Source organism: Hydra vulgaris, chromosome 01, assembly GCF_038396675.1.
Source record: "Hydra vulgaris chromosome 01, alternate assembly HydraT2T_AEP".
Lineage (NCBI taxonomy): Eukaryota > Metazoa > Cnidaria > Hydrozoa > Anthoathecata > Hydridae > Hydra > Hydra vulgaris.
In genome coordinates this window covers 56,838,602-56,860,856 of record NC_088920.1, presented here as the reverse complement: position 1 = coordinate 56,860,856, position 22,255 = coordinate 56,838,602, and the positions used below count along the sequence as shown (strand labels likewise).

At 28.7% G+C, this 22,255-nt stretch overlaps 1 protein-coding gene and 2 non-coding genes across 4 annotated transcripts in view; all 3 read right to left on the bottom strand.

The window, feature by feature from the left end:
- The window catches only part of LOC101240432 (mediator of RNA polymerase II transcription subunit 12-like protein), a 118,031-nt gene extending 109,979 nt beyond the window's left edge, over positions 1-8,052 (bottom strand). The window contains exons 1-3 of one of the 2 annotated variants that reach the window (XM_065788741.1): positions 7,913-8,052; positions 542-604; positions 94-138 (exon numbers count right to left, since the gene is read on the bottom strand). In XM_065788741.1, the coding sequence (XP_065644813.1) occupies positions 94-138; positions 542-604; positions 7,913-8,005 (201 nt within the window). In that variant the 5' untranslated portion in view covers positions 8,006-8,052. The remainder of the gene's footprint in view (positions 1-93; positions 139-541; positions 605-7,912) is intronic. The other variant, XM_065788742.1, reaches the window with a different exon arrangement.
- A 4,479-nt stretch (positions 8,053-12,531) lies between these two features.
- Positions 12,532-12,603, bottom strand: trnad-guc (transfer RNA aspartic acid (anticodon GUC)). The gene has a single exon. It is a non-coding gene; the product is annotated as a tRNA-Asp (tRNA).
- An 8,202-nt stretch (positions 12,604-20,805) lies between these two features.
- trnaa-ugc (transfer RNA alanine (anticodon UGC)) lies at positions 20,806-20,877 on the bottom strand. The gene has a single exon. It is a non-coding gene; the product is annotated as a tRNA-Ala (tRNA).
- Between the last annotated feature and the right edge of the window lie 1,378 nt (positions 20,878-22,255).

Genomic DNA, 22,255 nt, shown 5'->3' with positions numbered 1-22,255 from the left:
AAATTTAAAAATTATTTTAATTTTATTTAAAGAAAATAAGTATCTTATACAAACTTATTTTGAGAAAAAAATACAAAATAATATAAATTTTACCCGAGATAAATTAACTTGGTATGCTATTTCTTTAGCAGAACCATGCTAAAATTAAAAAAAAATAGAACTTCAAAATGGTCCAACAAAAAAATAATTAAAAAAATAGAAATGACTCTTAAAACATCTATGGGAGTCATGAGAAGCTCCAAGTTCCTTAACTTAAAGCATGTGCTACTTCTTAAGTAAATGTTTATTAATCAACAACAAAAACACATCTCCCTAAAAAAATCTTTTACTTTTGGAACTCTAACTTAAATAAATCTATAATTATGAAATTATCACGCAAAACTAATTAGTTACAACTGCCATGTGAGCTTATGTATCATATGAAATTATTTTGTTATATCTACAATGAAAATACTACTAAAATAAGACTAACAAACTTCAATGTCATTTTCTTTGTATAAAATATAAAGAACAATAAGAATAAAATTTAAAGATTTCGTACCTCACCACTAACAGCAAGCTTATTGACAAAACCACGTTTAACATTTGATTCACAAAGATCGTCCTAATAAGAAAAAAAAAACATTTATAAAAGAAATACAAGAGAATACAAAACACCATTATAACCTCTAAAGCAGCTTTTTAAAAAATATTACATTTTTCAATGATAATAAATCATAGTAATTGTGAAAAGCACTGTGGTACATTGTTTTAATCATAAGCATTGACTTTCATAATGTTCATAAGTTCATAATGTCTCTTCAACTTTCTAATTCAAAAAAGGCAGTTTTAGCTTTTTGTTTTCACCTCTTTTAAACTTGTGTCTTTAAAATTTGTATTGTTATTTTGTTAACTTGTGAATTAGTAAGTATTGAAAGAAAGTAACCATTAGTGTTGTGAATACATTGACTATGTAGCTTTTGCTATAATTTAACAAAATGGTTTACTGAATAGTTAGTTTAACTTGAAATTAACTAAGTAACAAGCAAGATGTTTTTATAAATTATTAAAGAGAGGTTTTATATATATATATATCATAGTTAACTAAATTATATATATCTATATTATATATTTAAACATATTATATATATCATAGTCATAGTATTTAACTAGCCTGAATACGCAGGCTGTTGTCTGTAGATTTTGTAAAGTAACTTGAACTTTATGGGGTGACCAGACCGAGAGTGCATCAAATACTTTAACATTTTATGGCAAAGACTTTAAGAACTTGAATGAATTTAGATGAATTTGATGCTGTTTTAGCTGCTATTGAGTTGCTATTTGTTGGAGACGGACCTCAATTTTAGTTCAAATATTAGGTTACCTAATTTAATCTACCCTAACCAAAGTAAAGAAAGTATTTTTATGTTTTTGTTTTGCAAGAAATGATGTTTATCTTGTCACCTTAACGCCAAACACAAGGACAAGATTATTGATAAACAATTTAGTAAAGAATTATTCAAGTTATTATCAAGAAATATTCAAGAATTATCAAAGTTATCTAATTTTTTTTTTTTTTTTTTTTTAGATTATTCACCTCCCCAAGGCCCGAGGGGGGCCACTACAGTCGAGGAGGCTACTCATTTTTTTTTTTTTTTTTTTTTTTAGCTGTTATTCGTGGTACAACCCTCTCTCAACTCTTCAACTCCGAAACACGAACCTTTCCGAGCAAGGCCGCTGCGCGGAGAAACTAAGTTGAGCGCGGTACTTCCAGGGACGTGGTGGGAGTCGAACTCCGAACCTCTCGCTTATGAAGCGAGCGCTCTTACCACTACACCACTACCGCATATTCAGATTGCAGAAAAGCTTGCTTCAGATAAATGGTACCCTGCTATAAGCTGAATTTAAAAATTTTAAATCAAATATGAGTATTTCAAGTATTTCAAGAAGAAGATATTACAATGTAGTTCTTTGAAAAAAATGTAATTTTATTTGATGGAAATGCTGAAATTTTTTACCACAGATTTTACAAAATATTTTTTGAAACAACAAGTTGTTTTTAAAACCATAGCTAAAGTTGTTTCTTTAAAGTTTTGAAGTAGCGAATCTTGTCTTTGTTTATCTGACTGGTACCTCTTTTATCAATGATATTATAACATTTAAGCATGTATCCCACTACATTACTAAACAAAATATTCTATTATGACTTAGGAGGTATGTTTTTGGTATCTCTTATTCTACAATTAATTTTAGTTCTAATATGTCTAAGTTGTGTCATGGGCAGTGTTTATCGTATTTGCTTGCTGCTAAATATGCATGATCATCTAATGCTTAATATACAAGTTTGTAGATTTTATATTACAAAAGATAAGCTGAAAGCTTTCAAGATTTTAAAAAGTCAAACTAAATTGATTTATAAAGAACATCAATTAAAAAACACCCTCTATATCTTTCTTTTAGTTTTTTTTTTTTTTTTTTTTTGGTTTTGGCATGACTCAATACTATAATACTACCACTTTATACTACCTGTGTAGTTAAATACATTACATTTCCAGTTACTACAAATGTTTTTTACTTTTTTTATTGTGTTATTATTGAAGCCAAAGTCATTGAAAAATGGTTTATCCTTGCAAGCACTTAGTGATTGTAGGTGCCGAAAATAATTTTCAAATAAGCAATTCTATAATGTAAAAAAAAATTTAATACAGCAAAATCTTCTTATTTAGCCAGCAAATTTAACACTTCTTAATAAAAATGTTGTCAACTTTATATGCTCAAAAGTAAGTTTAGGTAAAATACAAAAGCCACACTCTCTGTCTTCATAGAATATATAAGCAAAAAGGTTACACAGTATAAACATACCATTCTTCTACATCTTTTTTATCTGTATGTTTTAAGTTGGATAAATCATATTTGAATAAGACGGTAACAAGTTGTCTTATTTTAATGTGGCGAATCAGGTATAAATGAATTTTTTTAAATGCCTTTTCAACAACTTGCGATTGGCAGAAACTTCATCGCAAGTTACAAGCAACAACTTTTAAAGATTTCAATTTACTAACTCCAATTGCTTTCTTAAGTAAAAGAAACATTTGTCATCCAGTGGCTCCAGTTGTGGTAAAGTCAGCAAGATAAGTTGAGTATACTATCATACACTGCAGCAGACTTTAAAACTAAAGAATTAACAAGGGATATCTTATTTTAGTTAAAGATAACCATAGATTTTTTTTTGTTTCTCTCGAAAAAACCTCATCAAAGGAGAGATATTATTTTTCTGCATTCAACAAAATAAATACTAAATTATCACTTGAACTTGTAGTCAAGATTTAAACTAGATTTCTGTAACTAAATTGAATATGCTGCGATTTTTTTTTTCTAATTAAATACTATTTAATTATGTATGTTAGTAATGCCATATTTGGTAGCAGACTTTTTCGCATCATCTTTTTTGCATCAAGTATAATTTTTTTATTTGCTATTATATAAATTGCAATACAGCATAATAAAAACAAAAAATTATATTCAAGCTTTTGAATTTTAGTTTAAGAAGTTTTGATATATTGGCTATTTTTAATTTATTTATACAAACTTTTATTTTTATTACAAATATATAAATATACAAATTTATTAAAATTCTTATTTTTTTTACTGAAGTTTTTTACTTAATAATAAAAATAAAAAAATATTTTTACACAACTTTATTGTTGGTATTGCAATCTAAAAAAAAGATAGAACTTCTACTGTATGGTAGGATATGTGATAAGGTATAATTAGTAAGGTATAATTTTATAAGGTAGTATAATCTTAGTAAGGTATAATTTTCTACCTTCTAAGGTAAATTATACATTCAAAGGTATAATTTGCTTCGTTTTAAGATAGAAAATCTATATGTGGTATACCCTTAATATGACATAATTTTCTACCTTAAAAGGTAGAAAATTATGTTATATTAAGGGTATATCATATATTCTACCCTAAGGTAGAAATTTTTAACTTTTTTTAGAGTGTGATCCAGGAATAAGTGCTTTTAACCACCTAAAATGATAAAATTGTACCTGAATTTTTCTTGTTTTCAGTAAACATACCAACATAATGTAAAGTTTGATATATAAATTATCAACTAATCCAGCTAAGCAAACTTTATGTAAAATATGTTTATTAAGCTCTATTAACTAACATTTTAAATAAATATATACTGAATATGATACAAAGCATTTATACACATAGACATCCATCTAGTTATGCAGTCTATGAAATGTTTGCATCTATAACATATTTTTATAAAGCATATTCAAACCACTACAAACTGCCATGTAACTACATTTATTAACTGTTGCTGTCTTAATTTTATGCTATATTCATCATTTTTATGCTATATTCATCATTTTTATTTGAAATACGAAATATATATGTAATCCAAAATAATTTTTTGAAACTGAATGACCAAAGCAAACACAATTTGCTCATGTCATTTCAATATTTATTCCAGAATATATGCAACTTAAATATAGCGAAATACAATGCTTACAATTTGATGTACTCTAAAGTAGGCTAAGCACTAGTATAGAGAGGAACTTAAGTGTTATAAGAAAACAGCGTTTTCAGACTAGTTAAATACTATGACTATGTTTATATGTATGTTTATTTTTTGTTTAAATCTCTGTTGTAATCAGTTACTAACTAGTGACTACAATTATATGATGTACCATTGACCTTAATTTTCTTCAAACAAAATGTTTTTTTAATGCATATCCAAAATCTCCCATAAAACATGTTAAAGTACTCCTTACAGAAGTAACTTTTTTTAACTATTCCAGCTCAGGTCAGGCTCAGGATTATCATGATCATCCTGATACAGACAATATGTAATCCAGTACAACCTGTCTCATGCCCAGTTGTCTTGTAGGATTTGTATTTATAGGTAAAGGCTTAAAAAGATAAATTCAGACTTAAAAAACCCCAGCCTTAAACGCCTTGGTTAAGTAAAGGCTAGAGATAGTGTTTAAATAAAATTACTCATTGGGTAGATGTTAAACTGGATCCAGACACTGTCTTGTAAAAAGCCTCCTAGTTAGAAACTTTCAGGGTAAACAAAATAATACTGTTAACCAGCTTCACACCCCTTTTTCATCTGTTAGACTGGCATAGATGGAAACCAGAGTTACATTGCAGATTTGGCTTTCAACTTAAATATTATTTTAATAAGTTCTTAAATTTTTTATCTGCAAAGGTCATTGCCTATCAATCCTGTCACAGACAGATTTGTCAACAATGTCTAACGTAATTTTAAATTTTTTTTGAAGGGCATTCGTTAACAACCTGAAATTTTCATGGTATATGCAAAGGCAAACACCATGGGGATGATCGTTTACAGTTTGAATGGCCGCAGATCATAAAACTTAGATTTCCCCACTTTTAAACTAATATGCCCATTTTTAAAAAGTGAATATGCTTCTCCTATGGTTATCAGCATGTGACGAATTTGTTTCTGAAAGAAAACAAAAATTGTTTACAAAAACTGAAAACCTTATTAAATAAAATACCGTTCCTACATATAAACGATGTGTCATACCTTCTCTTTTGTTTTCTTATTATTACCAATAACACCTTTGCAATCTGGAGCCATTCTACTGATATCTTTTTACTAATATATTAAGGACTTTGCAATTTATATGGCATTTTCTTTTGTTTGAATCGGCAGGTAATGCTGAATTAATTTTTTCAATTGTCTTTCCAAAACCCTGTGGAGATAAGAAGGACTATTCAATATCAGATGTTGGTTTACCTTTCGCTTTCGCTTCTTTCTTTCGTGATCTTTTCTATGCTTTTTCATGTGTGACAGGGTTGATAGGCAATGACCTTTGCAGATACTTCCTCCTTTTCCTTGTCACTCGTGTTAGCTCTTTTATTTTTCATTCAATTAGTTTCAGCAATCTAATATTCTTGATGTTTCTTTCTAGATTTCTTCTGAACTATTGAATGCTTAACTTTGTTCATTTTAATTCTAAATTCTTTTAAGCAACTATTTTCAATCTAACTAACTATACTCGAACTAATTAATCAGCAAATATGCGATTCAAATGTTGTAAAGCTAAAGAAACTAATAACCACGCACGGATGAATATTTGTCCATGCGTGATATGTCTGTGCGTGATGCAAAAAAACAATGCTAAAATGTCATAGAAGAAAAAAAAATACTTTTGCCATTAATTCAGTAACCTAAAAATATGCAAAGTAAATATAAAAAATATAAAAAAATCAGTTTCATTGAAACTTTTTAACACTTCTTTTTCTAAATAATTAGATTTTTAAATTATGCACGGAAATTAAAAATGCCATTTACTTTGGCATGAAATTTAAGACACTTCAAGATACTTAGTTGCAATTTATGATAATGAAAAATATTAAAAGACATCATTATCTTTAAGAATTAAAAAATCTGCGCCATGAAATCAACTTCAAACATCATAAATACATGTGATAAGATTTTTTGTTTTTTGTCTTGAAAAAAAATTTTATTTATTGCGAAGTTTGAATAACTAAAACATGAAGAAAAACTTGTCTCCTATAATTTTTTTTTTGGATAATTAAAATACCATATATCTTATTTTGAATAACATCTAAATTGAAAAAATATTCTTTTTTAAATTTCTTTTTTTTTTTGACTCACTGGAATGGAAATGCCTAGTAGATCGTAAGCTTGATTACTTTATGTGAAATTTGCATTTTAATCTTTTCTAAGTTTGAAAAGTTTGCAAGCCTGCCTATGAGCTTTAGAAACTTTGCTTTTACATATTTTCTTTCTTAATGATGTCAACTCAATTTGCAAGTTTTGCCATAAGGCATGATTCATTCCTTGGAATAATTTTGAAAACAGAACATTAAATTTTCCCATTGATGCATAATAAAAAATTTGTTTTGTTGCCTTAAAAATGATTGATTATATTGTTAATATTTTTATAATATTATTTATTTAATTAATAACTAAATTATTAAATAAATAATATAAAAAATAGTTAAAAATATATATATATTTGAATGAAATAAAAAACTTTTTTTTGAAATGCCAGTCTGTTTTTCTGCCTTTTTATCACTAAAAAAAAGAGGAACAAAATAAAAGTTCAGTGGAAATGTCAAAAATTATCATCAAAACAAAAAAATTTGAATTTCTTGAAAAAACCTATCTATGACCATTGAGTGGGCAGCTCAGGTAGCTTTTTAGAGTATTGATCTTTTATAATGGCAGGAAACAAGTATAATTTAGCTTTGTGAGAATGTATTATCAAAGATTATTAAAAAAAGATTCAAACAAAAATAATTGTCACCAAGTACTCCATTAACAAGTCCATTGTATGTTGATTAATAAAACAATTTAATTAACATAGCCCTTTAGAAATGGAAGATAAGGGTGGAAAAACACAAAATGCATGTTGTTTCATTGACAAAAAAATTATTCATCACATCAAAAGAAACCCTTTTAACAGCGCTAATGATACCATTCAAAAACTGAAACTTTCATTATCTGAAAATATGATTATTTATTTAAACTTGGCATGTTGTACCTATTTAATCAAGTCAATGTAAGCACACTTCCTGCATGTTCTACCAATTAAAGTCAGTCTATATACGGATGTATACTCTGCTGAGCTAATGCCATAAATAAGTCAGTTGATAAAACAAAAATAAAAAAACAATTACATAAAACAAATAAATTCAAAATATAAACAGTTAAAATTTTATACATTTATACTGATTTAAAAAAAACATTCTAGTCTATTAAGTTGCATTTTTGTATTCTTTAAAAAAACAATAAAATTTAATTAGTTTCCTCAATTATTTTAATGGCTTTGACAAAAAGGGCTCTTAATTTTTTTTTTATATTTAAATAAGCAAATAATTTAGTTAAAAAGTTACATAATTTTAATGAATTTACCTCTTCTTGTTTAGCATCTTGTGGATAAATATCAGGAATTCCAAGCCTAGACCTTTTTAGTGGCCGCATGAATGTTTCTAAATTAATGGCCATTTTTTATATTATGTGACAGATCTAAAATAAATATTGTATATATAAACATTAATGTATAACAGGCTTATAATATATCTTGACAACATTTGTAGTAATGATAGCTAAGCAATATATTGTGGTGTACTGATAGTATACTTTAAGTTGGTTAGTATCCTTTAAATAAAAAATTATGATAGCTGTTTATACATTAGAAATATTAATGTGTAAATTTAATCAATAATTTTGTATTAATACTCTTTTTTGAATTTACTGTAGTTCTTTTAAAAACCTTTCTTTTAAAAAATCAAAGTACCATAATTTAAAACCATTTTATATTTTAAATTAGGAATTATCCTATAATAAAATTATGTTGCTTAAAATTTCAAATGTATAAATCAAGAGAAGATGCTAAATAATTTTCATAATAACACCCCAAAAAAATCCTAAAGTCAAAAAAGGATTTTTGAAATAAAGAAAGTGAAATTATTTTTAGAAATAAAAATATAAACTTAGACTTGAATTTTTGAATTCTAATTTCTATTATTGTAATTTTAAACATTAAGTAAAATAAAATCAAAAACCTTTGGAACCAAAAATTCTAAAGATAAATTGGTTATTATAAAATATAAAAGTCTTGAAATTTAGTTTAAATTAGTGAAGTTTATTAACTTGGTTGATGAAAATAATATATTTAAAATCATGTTTTATTTTTAGTTTAACTGTAACAACAAGGATTAGATCAAATTTGAATTTAATCTTATAAAGGTTAAACTTTAAAGTAAAGGTTAACTTTCATTTGAAAGTTAATAGGGCAGCTTATATCTTACCCTTCAATAATAATGGTATTTGTTATTTTTATGCTACAATATTTTATTAATTTTTATAAAAGTTTTTGGAGTTTATTGAAAGAAATTTTCGAACCATGACTTAAGTAACGACTTTTTATGAATTTTTTTGAAACATTTATAACAATAACTTTTCAAATTTTCAATACAAAAAAAAACAGAAAAATAATAAATGGACGCAAACATATCGCAATGTTGCTCAAAGCATTGAATGGCAAAACAAAAATTTGAAAAAATTATTTTTTAGCCGAAAACAACATTTAAAAATAAAAGATTAACATAAAAAACAAAAAAATGATTATGTTTTTGAAGTTTCGCTTTATTTTTTTAAATCTCTTAATTAATTTATGCTTTTGTTACAACTGCACTGCTGTTTCGATCTTTTCTAAATTGTATTGTTTGTTTGTTATGTATAGGCGATGCACCGGAGTTTGATATTTTCGATCGATTAGGGGCTGTCCATTAATTACGTCAACAATTTTTTGGTAATTTTTCCTTCACTCCCTTCACCCCTCCCCCTTGTCAACAACTTGTCAAACTTTCAGAGACTCCCTATTAAATTACGTCAACAATTAATTCCCACCCCACTCCCTTCCCCGTTCTTTCTTATGTAAAATTTAAAAAATTTGAAAAAAATTAAGCATTTTTAAATAGTAGTAATAGTAGTTGTTTACAACTTCAATAAAAATTGTTTAAAAGTAAAATGTTTAGAAAAAAAAACTTTGTTCAACTTTTAACTTATAAACATTTTTTTTAAATATATATAGTCATTTAAAATTACAAAGGCTTGCTCTGAACAAAAAGTGAATAGGAGTAAAAGTGATTACTACAACACTATTGGTTTCAACTTCTTTCAGTGCATAATAGAAGGTAAAAAAAATTAAATTAAAAAGAATTGCAAGTCGATATTAAGCCAATAATAAAAAAATTGTTCCAGTTATGGAATTTAAAAGAACAAAGAGAAACATTAAAACTTTGATGGAGGAGAGTATTTATCGATGTTTTCCGAAATTCTTACTATGATAAAGAAATCATAACTATTTAAATTTTTGATAAGATCTTCAAGATCTTCTTTCACATAACAAGTATCTATTTTTAAATTGTATAACAATTAATACGATTAATAATTGCAAACTTAATATATATATATATATATATATATATATATATATATATATATATATTAAATTATTGCTTAAGATTTTTTTGAAATTATAATTTAAAAAAATAAACTTTTTTCATTTTTAGTTTAAAAGGTCATTTTTTCTTCAATAAACTATAAAATAACAATTTTTTTTTTAAATAATTGTTATTTTTGAAATTATAAAATTTTTCTTCTTTTGAGACCCAACATGACATACTTTAGAAAAACTTTTTTTTACATAATATTAGGGACCCATTAAAATTTTAAAGGTCTTGACGCACCTCAAGATAATTTCCTAGAGCATTGATATTTTTCCAGAGTATTTCTGAAATGAATAGACAACTTTTGCACACCCAGGCTAAACGAATTGTAAAAAAAACTAAAATTCACTCCACCCTAATATATATATATATATATATATATATATATATATATATATATATATATATATATATATATATATATATATATATATTGTTTTTGCATGGATAACGTTAGAATTGAGGTAATTTGGGAAAAATCATAATTGTTAGCTAAGTTTAAATTACCAACAAAGATGTGCTGCATCAGACACCTCTATACTAACAGTCTTAAGATACTTGTGCACATCTGCGACACAAGTACCATACTTTAAGAACATAATAGAATACTGGAAACATATGTGGAGAGAGTTTATTTTCAGTTATCGTTTAAAAATTCTTTTTTAACTAATCTAAATGTTCATCTAGCCAATTTTTGAAAATATTGACAATTGAAAAAGAAAGTGATTCACACACAATAAATTCTCTTGATCTCATAATAACAAATAACAAGTCTGGAACATATCGTTTTAATATCTATCGCAAGGATGCAATGACAAATGTGCAAATAAAGCCGCATTCTTGCTACGATATAAAAATAATTTATGCTGTATTCAAAGGTCCAAAGAGATATCTAAAGAGCCTTAGCATTAAGCCGTAAAGAACATATAAATCATGAATTGAAGTTTCTTACAGAAATGTTCATAGAAAATGGTCATAATAAAAAAATACTTCAAAACATCGTCACAAAAAAAAAAAGCAATAGCAATATAATCATCAAAACAACAACAATACCATCAAAAAGCTAGAATTTAATTATATTTCTCTACCATGGGTACTAAAAATTGAGTATTCAATAAAAAAGATATTTAAAAATGTAGGGTATACTCCAGTTTTCAAATCACCAAAAAACCTTCGACAATTAATAACTCAAAAAACAAACCTCGACTTCCCAACAACTCTTATCCTAAAATCTACAAACTGTAGTGTTTGTGTGGAAAATTCTATGTAGGTGAAGCAAAACTCAAGGTTTCAACACGCATTTGCCAATATCAAAAACATACTTTTGAGGGTAAATGGAAAAATTCGGCCCCGGCGGGGCATTCTAGAAATTGACATGGTGCCCTTGGCTGGAATAAAAATAACACGGTTAAAGTAGAGGCATACTATTTTAAGAGAAAAGTGAGAGAGTCTTTGGAAATACAGTATCATCAGTGTTCTCAAAATGAAGGTGGTTTGAATGAAGATGATGGTGATTACGTCACATCGTCGTTTTGGAAACCTTATTTTTTCTTATTTAAGACGCAAGAACACATTACATTGAAGTTTTATTATTTGTTTATTTAATATATAAAACATAATATACAGCTAAGTACTAATTTTTATTTTATTTATGTATAATATTATTTGTTTTTTAACGTTTTTTTTATATTACTTGAATAACAAAGGTATATATAACCCCTAGAAATATTGTATTATTTTATAAGAATTTTATAAGGATAAGTTTATATGCTATAAACAGATGTTTTAACTAAATTTGATTAGATTCAGATTCATTCTTAATTTGATTGGTTAGATACACGGGTTTCCCGTTTGTTGTAGGACCAACGCTGCAAGTTCATTGCTCAAAGTTAAGTTTGAGGCAAGGGCAGATCCGTAAGGGGAAGGGAGTGAGCGATAGTGGCTATGGGGGTGATTGCTCCTTTTCCCCCCATCCCTCCTTTGAATATTTTGAAAAAAAAATTTTGTTGTAAATTTATATATTTAACTGAGCAGTTGTCTGAAAACGGAAGTAAATTAGGGAGGCTGTTTAAACGTGATAAAGGTTTATGTTGTTCAAAAAAAATCAGACTAATGGGATATCAATGTATAATATAATTTCATAGTTACATAGATTAAGACAATGAAATACTAATGTTTTATAGAAATTAACTAAAAACCTAAAAATCGTACCCTCCTTCTTCCCCCGCTCTACCCTTACTCTTATAGAAAGTTTGGTTCAATCAAATCAATCCCCCCCCCCCTCCTTCTTCGTTGTTTTCCCTAACGGATGCACCGAATCAAAAAAAACTTAAAAATTAGCCCCTTCCCCCTCCTGTGTTTTGAATTTGTTTATTGCGATTTGTTTTAAAACTTTACTTATCATTATAACTTTATTCAATTTATTAATTGTATAATTAATTGTATAATTGTATAATTTGGCTAAGAATAAGAGCTATTATAATTAGTCTTTTTTTAAGATCAAAATAAAAAATAATTCTCCCCGGCGGGGAATCGAACCCCGGTCTCCCGCGTGACAGGCGGGGATACTTACCACTATACTACCGAGGACGATAAGATAAGGAAATATGTAAATATATATTTTTATATTAAAAGTTTACTAAATTTATTATGTTATGTTTTACTTATAGAAACTTTACTTTCAAGTAATTTAAGTTAAATAAAGTTACTGTAAAGTAAAAACTCACTTTACGCGTAGCCGGGGCGGATCCAGGATTTTTTAATCTTTGAAATAGCTAACTTCAGATATGGAGCAAACTTCAAACATTTGTATGTTTATAATTATAGTTATAAGGATGCTTGCAAAAACTGCATCATCCAGTCGGCGTGACGTCACTCCGTTTTAAAAAGTAGTGTTTTAAAATTAATTATCTTGAATTGGGGGAAACCTAAAAACCAGTTGCGGTTTGTTGTCTTAATTTCTTTTTTGAATGCTAAAAAGTTGTTGTACAATACATTTCAATAACAAAATAAAAAAAATTAAAAACCTATGTCTTCCTAAAGATGAAGTACTTCGAAGAAAGTGGTTGAATACGATAACGGTTTAAAAAAAATACGCCTCAAGGCGGTGAGGCGTACGCCTTAGTGCGAGGAGTTGGATTTTCTCACTAAGGCATAATCCTCATTCAAATTAATAAATTGAAAGTTAAAAAGAGACTTTGAAAAAGATTTTAATTTGTAGAGTTCGTTTTTAAACTTTAATAATATTTTGTTATATACATATATACATAAAATACAGTTATAAAATACATATAAATAAAATACAGTTTAGTCGGTATATTTTTACTTTTATTAAGAAAATGAATGTATTAAAATGATTATGGTGGATTTAATAAAGCTTATAAGTATATATATAACTTATATATTCTGAAACTGTATAATTAAATCATATATTATACTCATATGCCCGTGTAATTGTATTAATTAATCATTAAATTCATTACATGGAATTATATAATCAATTGCAGCTTGCTATGATTGATCATTGCTTTTTTTTTTAACTATATTATAAATTTTCAGCTTTAAAGATATGGCAAAGTTGTTTAAAAAACAAGTGGAAGAACTGATCCTGGTTGGAAGTATTGTGTTGAACTTTCTCCAATCAAAAATAAAGAATGTTATCCAAGTGATAACAGACAATGCCTCGGCTTTTAAAGTAGCGGTGCAAATGTTGATGGGGAAAAGGAAAATTTTGTATTGGACACCTTGTGCAGCACACTGCATTTACTTAATTTTGGAAGACATCCTCAAGTTACTCTTCTATGCTGTTGTGTTAATCAAGGCGATGAAAATAATAAGTTTTATCCACGGTCATGCATGGGTTTTGGCGATGGTAAGAAAATTTACTGGTGGAGATTTGGTGTAACCTGCTGTTACTCGGTTTGCTACTGCATTTCTTACTTTACCAAGCTTGTTTGGAGCAAGGGATGGACTTAAACCCTTTTTTACTTCAAAAAAGTGGAAAACAAGTGCTTATGCATCACAATCATTGGGGAAAATTTGTGCGCAACATAATTCTAAAAAGCAAGTCGTTTTGGCCTGGTGTTGCTTATGTGCTTAACAAAACAAAGTCTTTGGTTATAGTTCTTCGAATGGTGGATTCCAAGAAGTATCCACCAATGGGATTTATTTATGAAGCTATGGACACGGCAAAAGAAAAAATCTCTCGAAATCTAAATAATGATGTTACAAAGTATCAGATTGTTTGGGATATTGTGGGTAGTCGGTAGTACCATCAGCTTCACTCGCATTTGCATGCTGCTGCATATTTTCTAAACCCTCATTTCCAATATGAACCTTCATTCTCTACTCTACTCATCATGAGATTAAGTTAAGACTTTATTTTTGCATGGAGCGATTGATCGCTAATTCAGAAGAAAGGAAGAAGTTGGATTTGCAGATCGATTCTTTTCGAAATGGACAAGATTTATTTGAATGAAAAAATGCAGTACGAACGAGGAAGAAGAGAATTTCAGGTGTGTGTTTTCACTATTTTTAGTATGTTAGTAATAATATATTTTATTTTATTTTTTGATAAACCAGAGGATGGATCCGATATAAGATCACATCTCAAACATTTTTTTTTCAATTTACGAAAATGTCATTACTATTTTCAGCGGGTTGCAGCTTTCGGAGATCAAACGCTTGAACTAGCAAAATTTGCCATTAGAATCTTGAGCTTGACTTGCAGTGCTTCTGGATGTGAACGGAATTGGAGCTCCTTCAATCGAGTAATAATATAAAGTATTTTGGTTTTTGAATGTTTTGATTTTTAAGTTACTGAGTTTTAGTATTTTAATGAACAGGTGCATAAAAAGAAAAGAAATCGCTTGAAGCGAAACTCAATGATTTAATTTACATTATGTTCAATTTGAAACTAAAATACAGTGAGTTAAAGAAGAATACAATCGAAGATCCCCTTTGGTTGGATGATGTAGACTATAATGATAAATGGATCTCAGAGCTCTAAGATTCTGAACAGGAGACCTATGAAGATCTTGATGCAAATATAGCTTTTGATGAACCTTTTGAAGTCGAAGAAGGTGAAGTATCTCAACATACAAAGAAGAGAAAGAAGAAAAACAAAGGTATAGGATACTAGTTTGAATAAGTTTTTTTTATTCTTTTATTTCTACTTTACTGAAACATATAATTCCTTTAGGTGAAGAAAAATTCCAACTGATGATGATGAGGAGGATTTTCCACATGCCGAGGAGAAAAAGCGAAGAAGAATAGGTTGAATTGAATATCATGGATGATTCCCTCGAGAATCCTAATAGTAGCACAAGTCCTAGTGACAATGGCAATGATTGATGGGTTATGACTTATGAGCTTACACCATGTTTATTTCGAATCTGTGGAAGTTTGGAACGATTTAACTTTGGTGTTATTTTCATTGCTTTTAATCTTCTTCTAAAAAAATTCTTTTTCAAACAAAATGAGGCTTACGCCTCAAGCGCATTGGGCTTTTGCCTCATCTCACATATAGGAAGACCGCCTCAACACCCTTCACGCATTTTTAAACCTTGAATACAATAAATCGTACTGTAGATGGTACTGCATGTAGCAAGCAATGGTCTCTTAAATCCTCTAATGTTAATGTTTGTTAAGCATTGTTGAATGAATAATTTGTGATATCATTGTATGTTAATATTGTAATTACGTTTATAAGCATGTCGAAATTTAGCAATAGTAAAAAATAAACTACGGAAAATCCGTATACTATACTTTATCCGTATTCTATACTTTATTATAAACAGTTTTGCGGTTAATTTACGCAAAAAAGTTGAATAGAATTCAAATTTAAAAGTCGAAATAAGTAAAAAAGTGATTAAGATAAATCTTTACATTACTTTACACTATGTTGTTATTTGTTATTTGTAAATTTTAAACACAACAGGTTTTTAGCATTCTTATTATCAATTCATAACAACTTCTTGATTTTTTATTATCTACTTCTTCGCGTAATCTCTTAACTCTTTATAACCTCTTCCTCGTGTGATAGAATCTTTCTTAATGCTTTAATAACCACTTCTTCACGTTGTACAATCTTTCTTAACTCTTTTATAACCAATTTTTTATGTGATACAATCTTTCTAGCTCTCGTGCAGCTAATCTTATCTGGTTACAAATTTGTTTTGATTGTAAAAGGCACCAAATCCCAAGTTTTTTCCGTTCATTCATCGTTTAATTTTATTCAGTTTATTTTTATACCGACTCCATTTCCAACAACTATAAAAAATGGAGTCTTGATATAAAAAAATGAAGTCTTTTTTTTCCCTTAAGGCTTAAATTTAATATACACGTGTTAGGGATTCAACACATGTGGCAACCTTGATGAGGATAATATTTTAGAGTTATTGCATAAATAATTAAATCCCAGTATTGAAACAAACAATTAAAATAAATAAAAAGAATAATATTTTTGACAATATTAATATAAAGACAATCTAGCAAAAACAATATTTTTTGGCTCGTTTTAATGTCGCCAATGGCACACCCGATGTTGCTTGCATCATGACCAAATTTTGCCACCAACAATAGTATCTAAAGAAATAATATTTATCACAAAATTGTCTGTCAATCATGGAGCACGTTTTAGAAAACCAAAAATAAATAATTAAATTCTAAAACAAAGTAAAGAAACTTTTAAACTTGATTTACGAAAAGTCAACAAACTAAAAGACAACCACAATAAATAATTATATTCAAATACTTATTATTAGTTTTGGAAAGTCATACATAAAAAAACTAAATTAAAATAAAAAGCGAGCAAATACATTTGGAAATAATGAATAGGAGAAAATGAGCGATGTACTACTGTTTCACATTCTGCTATCTACTGCTAGCAAAAATATTTCAGTCATATAGAATGCAATAGCTTCAAACTCGCATTCATTACTCACCTTTTATAATTGGGAGTGCTCGTAAATTTACTCTTTAATTTTCTTCCATCCTCGCTGTATAATACCTGTATTCCATGATAGCATTTAAAACATTTTAAACTGTTTTCAGTGGAGTTGCTCCTCTACTCCTCTCATTTGAGTAACCTTAAAAATTATTAAAATGAATTAAATGCATGATTAAATATTGAACTAAATTTGAACATTATATAGAGTCACAACATATTGTGAGCAAATTATTACCTTTTTTTACAAGTCTTTATAAGTACTAAAATATATATATATATATATATATATATACATATATATATATATATATATATATATATATATATATATATATATATATATATATATATATATATATATATATATATATATATAAGATTTTAGCTTTTAACTGAATACTTAACTTAAACACCATACCATAACTTGATTGAACTTGCTTTTAAAATATTTTCAATATTGAATGAACTCTCTCAAATAAACTTATTGTTTTTTTTTTCCATATTGTCATTATTCAAAATAAAATCAACATTTCTACATTGTTTAAAATTTTGAAATAATTACCAAAATTTTGAAATAATTTGTTAAATTATTTCATTTTGGTAGGGTGAGTGCAACCATTTGTTATTAAAAAGCTGTAAAAATCTCATGGTCATCCATTATTAGTTCACAAGCTGTTTAACGCAGCTCGTAGTTCATATTAAAAATTAACAAAAAAAAAAATTTTAATTCTTTTTTCTTTACTGTGTTTTAAATATGAAATGCTATATCTTATCTAAAAATCATAAAATATGAATGTGTTTATTAGAATAGGACCACCTTAAAATATATGTATTATCTCAACTTTTCATATTGTAACCGAGTTATCTTGAAATTAAAATTAAAATAAGTTTAAAATAAATAATGAAGCGTCAACAATTAAGTGGGGCACAGAAACAAAAATTTGAAATCTACAATCAAGTTAATGAATCAACGTCTGTAGAACTTGCTGTGAATAAGTGTGTGAATTTGTCACGAGATGATGACAATGACAAGCTACCAACTACTTGCACGTTAGTGACATCACAAAAATCCAGTAGTAACTGCAATAGAAGTTATAATCCTGGTACCTGGCAGGATTTTGACAACGATGAATTTGGCGTATTGGATAGACAAAGGACCATCAGGCTGTCAACATCATTGTGGACCATTTCATAAATCAGTTTGTGCATTCCCTAATGAATGTAAGAAGGCAAGTATGCAAACTTCTTTCACCGAGACCACGCTCAAATCGATTTGCTGTACAAGGGTTCAAGGACTGGAGAAATCCTCTTGTCATAGAACAACATGGTAAAGTCCTGTTCATACAAAAGCAATGCTTACGTATTTAATCATAAGACAGCATACAGGTTTGACTCAAAGTTTTAAAGAAATAGTAACAAGGAGAGCAAGATTACTGGCGTAATGTTTTAAAGCGCGTTGTGGCTGTTGTGAAAACTTTGGCTGAAAGAGCTTACCTTTTCGAGGATTCTATGAAATATTTGGCTCAACTGACAACGTAATTTTCTGAAAATACTAGAACTAATATCACAATTTGACCCGTCTTTGACTGATCATATTGCCATATAAGGCAATGCTGGAAAGGGAATTCCATCTTTTCTTTTAAAGACAACCTATGATAAAATTATTTATCTCAAGAGTAGCAAAGTGAAATCAGCCATTTTGAATGAAGTAAAGAATGCTGGTAACTTTAGCTTATCAGTGGGTTCTACACCTGATATATCTCATGTAGATCATCTTAGTATTATTGTCAGATATGTATGTCCAGCAGATGGTAAACCAGTAGAAAAATTTCTCAACTTTCTCGAATTAAAAACTCACACCGATGAAAACATGGCCAATGATGTGTTGCGGTACAGTGAAGTATGTGAAACTGATTTCTTAAATAGTCGTACGACAACGCTACAAATATGTCTGGTTGCTATAAAGGCATGCACCAGAAACTGTTAGAAAAGAACAAGTAAACTGTTTTCTTTCCGTGTGCCGCTCATTTCTTTAATCTTGTGGGTTGCAGTGCTGTTGATTACTGCCTAAATGCTGTGAATTTTTTCTCAATTGCTCAGAAACTATACACATTTTTATCTGCATCTACGCACAGGTGGGAGGTCGTGAAATCTTATGTACAAGATAAGAAGGTTTTAAAACCTCTTTCAGATACTCAATGGGAAGCACACTCAGCTGCAACTAGTGCTATTCTGGAATCTTTTTTAGAAATAGTTGATGCACAGGAGAGCTTTGCTGACGACGAGTCACAGAAAGGTGACACTGTGCGAGAGGCAGGAAATTTAGCTAACAAAATGATGGAATTGGAGTTTGTGTTGATGCTGGTAATTTGACAGGACATACTGCAACATTTTCATAAAACAAGTACTGCATTGCAACACGAAGAACTTAATTTGGCAGGGTGCAGAAATCTCTATCAGAGTTTTGCAGTTTATCTGACCGACATAAGGGACCACTTTGATAAATATGAGAAGACTGCCAAAGAAATACTACCAGATGTTGACTATAAGCAATCGAAGAATCGTATCAGGAGAAGACAAAAGCAAGCTGATGATGGTTTGGCACTTATTATTAGATATTGCACTTTGCATTTTCCTTACCTTCATGCTAACAAATGTTTCTGCTAAGCGACCCTTTTCACAGATTAAGAGACTCATAAACCCATGTAGAATAACAATTAAGCAGGAGAGATTGTACTCTCTATCTCTACTTTGCATCGAGGCAGATATGCTTACTTCAGTTGACTTTGACAATTTAGTCAATGATTTTGCACTTTCAAAGTCTAGGAAACTAAATATCTGATTTATAAAAATTATAACAATTTGTGAGAGTGTGATGCATAGATTATAGCATATGTATATAATATTATAATGAATATTAATGTTGCACAGCATCTTGCACTTACCTGCTATTGGTTGGCTATGTTCGGGCACCATCCTTGGTTAAGTGCTTAGGGCCCATGAATATGTTAATCCGGCCCTGCTTTAAATAACATTTTTGTATGCACAAAGCGATTTGGAAAACGTATTAAGCATATGGTGTGTTTCTACCGATGATAAAAAAGTCGCAATTTATTTTTGATAGTACTTCAGTTATATTAACTATGCAATATTTACATAGTTAGTATAACTATCAGTGACAGAATCGTTTTATGCATATCCCCACCCCATCCCCACCAGAATCTGAAAGTCCGCAAATATCTTAGAAAGGGAGGACCTTTTTTTTTTTAGAGATGCAAATGTGATATAAAATACAAAAACATTTCAACAATCCCCACCAAAAATTTCTGGATCCGTAACTGATACCTATGTATACTGATACCTATGTATAAGTTAACAATTAACAGAGTTGAACATTTTTTCCAAAACAAAATTAATTTTGGGCACACTTTGTAACGGCTAGCATACAAACTTTACTTAGAAGCTTAAGAGCTATTAGATAATTAACAAATTTGATTTAACAACTGCGTGTCTTATACATGTCACATGTATAAGATACAACTGCGTGTCTTATACATGTATAAGACACAACTGCGTGTTATATACATGTATAAGACATATGCGTGTCAAAAATATTTATTGCTTAAATAATGGAACAGTAACATTTTCAAAACCAGAATACCGTCGTTTGTTGTAATTCAATAAAATGTTCTAACCAGAATACCGTCAATAAAATGTTCAAAACCAGAATACCGTCGTTTGTTGTAATTCAATAAAATGTTCTAATTTAATTGTTGTAACTTGATAAAAACATGATGTAATTCAATAAAAAGACTTTGTAAATTAATTGAAGAAAATAATTGTGGAGGAGCGGGGTTTCGAACCCCGGGCCTCTCGCATGCAAAGCGAGCGCTCTACCACTGAGCTACACCCCCTACAATCATACTCACATATTTATTTTTTATAAATTAAGTTACATAAAAACTGCAATGTCTACATAGGTTCTTCAATAAGAACGGGAAAAGTAATCACGTGAGCATGCGTAGTTTTCCTTCGGACAAATTAAAACTTATACTACGCATGCTCACATAATTATTTTTTCCTTTCCCGTTCCCGTAGAAAAACGGATGAGTGGAAACACACCTTTATATATTTCAGGTAAAAAAAAAGAAAAATATATAAAACAATATGCATACAGTCTACTATTATTTGGGCGAAATCTAGGCTATTTTCGAAATATTATTTTCAAATAGATATTGGAATACATTTATATTTTCCGGGCCGACGACAACACGGGGGGCCAATGCCCCCTTATGTTGTCAGTTGGTGTTATCTGGTGTTATCTTGACATTGAAGCTATAGCTTTAATGTCAAGATAAAAAGTACAAAAAGTAAAGATCATTTGTGGGTAGTTATAGAAAAACTGAAGAGGAATAATTTTCTCTTGTGATTATGCCCCATAATTAAAGTTTAATACACTTCATAGGCAGCATTATTTGGTGTTTGAAACAGCTAACTTCCAGACATAAAATAAACTCTAAACATTTATATTTTTACACTTAAAAAGTTGCGATGATTGGAGCTTAGGAACAAAAAGTAAAATTTTTACGAAAACTGCCCCAAAAGTGAGAGCATTAAATTGATAATTTTTTTTTAATATCCTTAAATAAATTTATCGTCGATAAATTGTAAATTTCATACAATAATCTCTTAGCTTTCAAAAACTACGACCTTATTAAATTTTTAACCTTCTCAAATTAAAGGGGGTTCATTATAATTTTTGAACGGTAAGAGATTATTGTATGAAATTTACAATTTATCAATGAATATAAATTTATTTAAGAAAAGAGTAAAAAAAATTAATGTTTTATCAATTTATTGCTCTCACGTTTGTTGCAGTTGTGGCCAAAATTTTAGGACTTTTTTGTTCCCAGACTCCAATTTCCCCAGGGTCTCAACATTTAGCGAAGCATCCTTATTGGAATTAAGTATAAGCATATAAATGTTTGGTTTTTGTTCCATGTCTGAAAGTTATCTCAGACATCAGAAAAGTGCTGGATCCGCCCCTGCACTTATATTTACAATATAAATAAGGTTTAATACACATTATAAATAAAGTGTTATACGCATAAATTTTGCTCGTGGTCTCATTTGATTTATTGTACAATTTTACAATATTTGTTTTATGTTTTTTTTAATTTCAGTTCTGTTATCTGCTCGTTGTAAACCATAAAAAATATAAATATAATAAAATATAAAAAGACGTCTTTTGAACGTTCAAAAGACGTCTTTGTAGGATCAAATGCCGGCTTG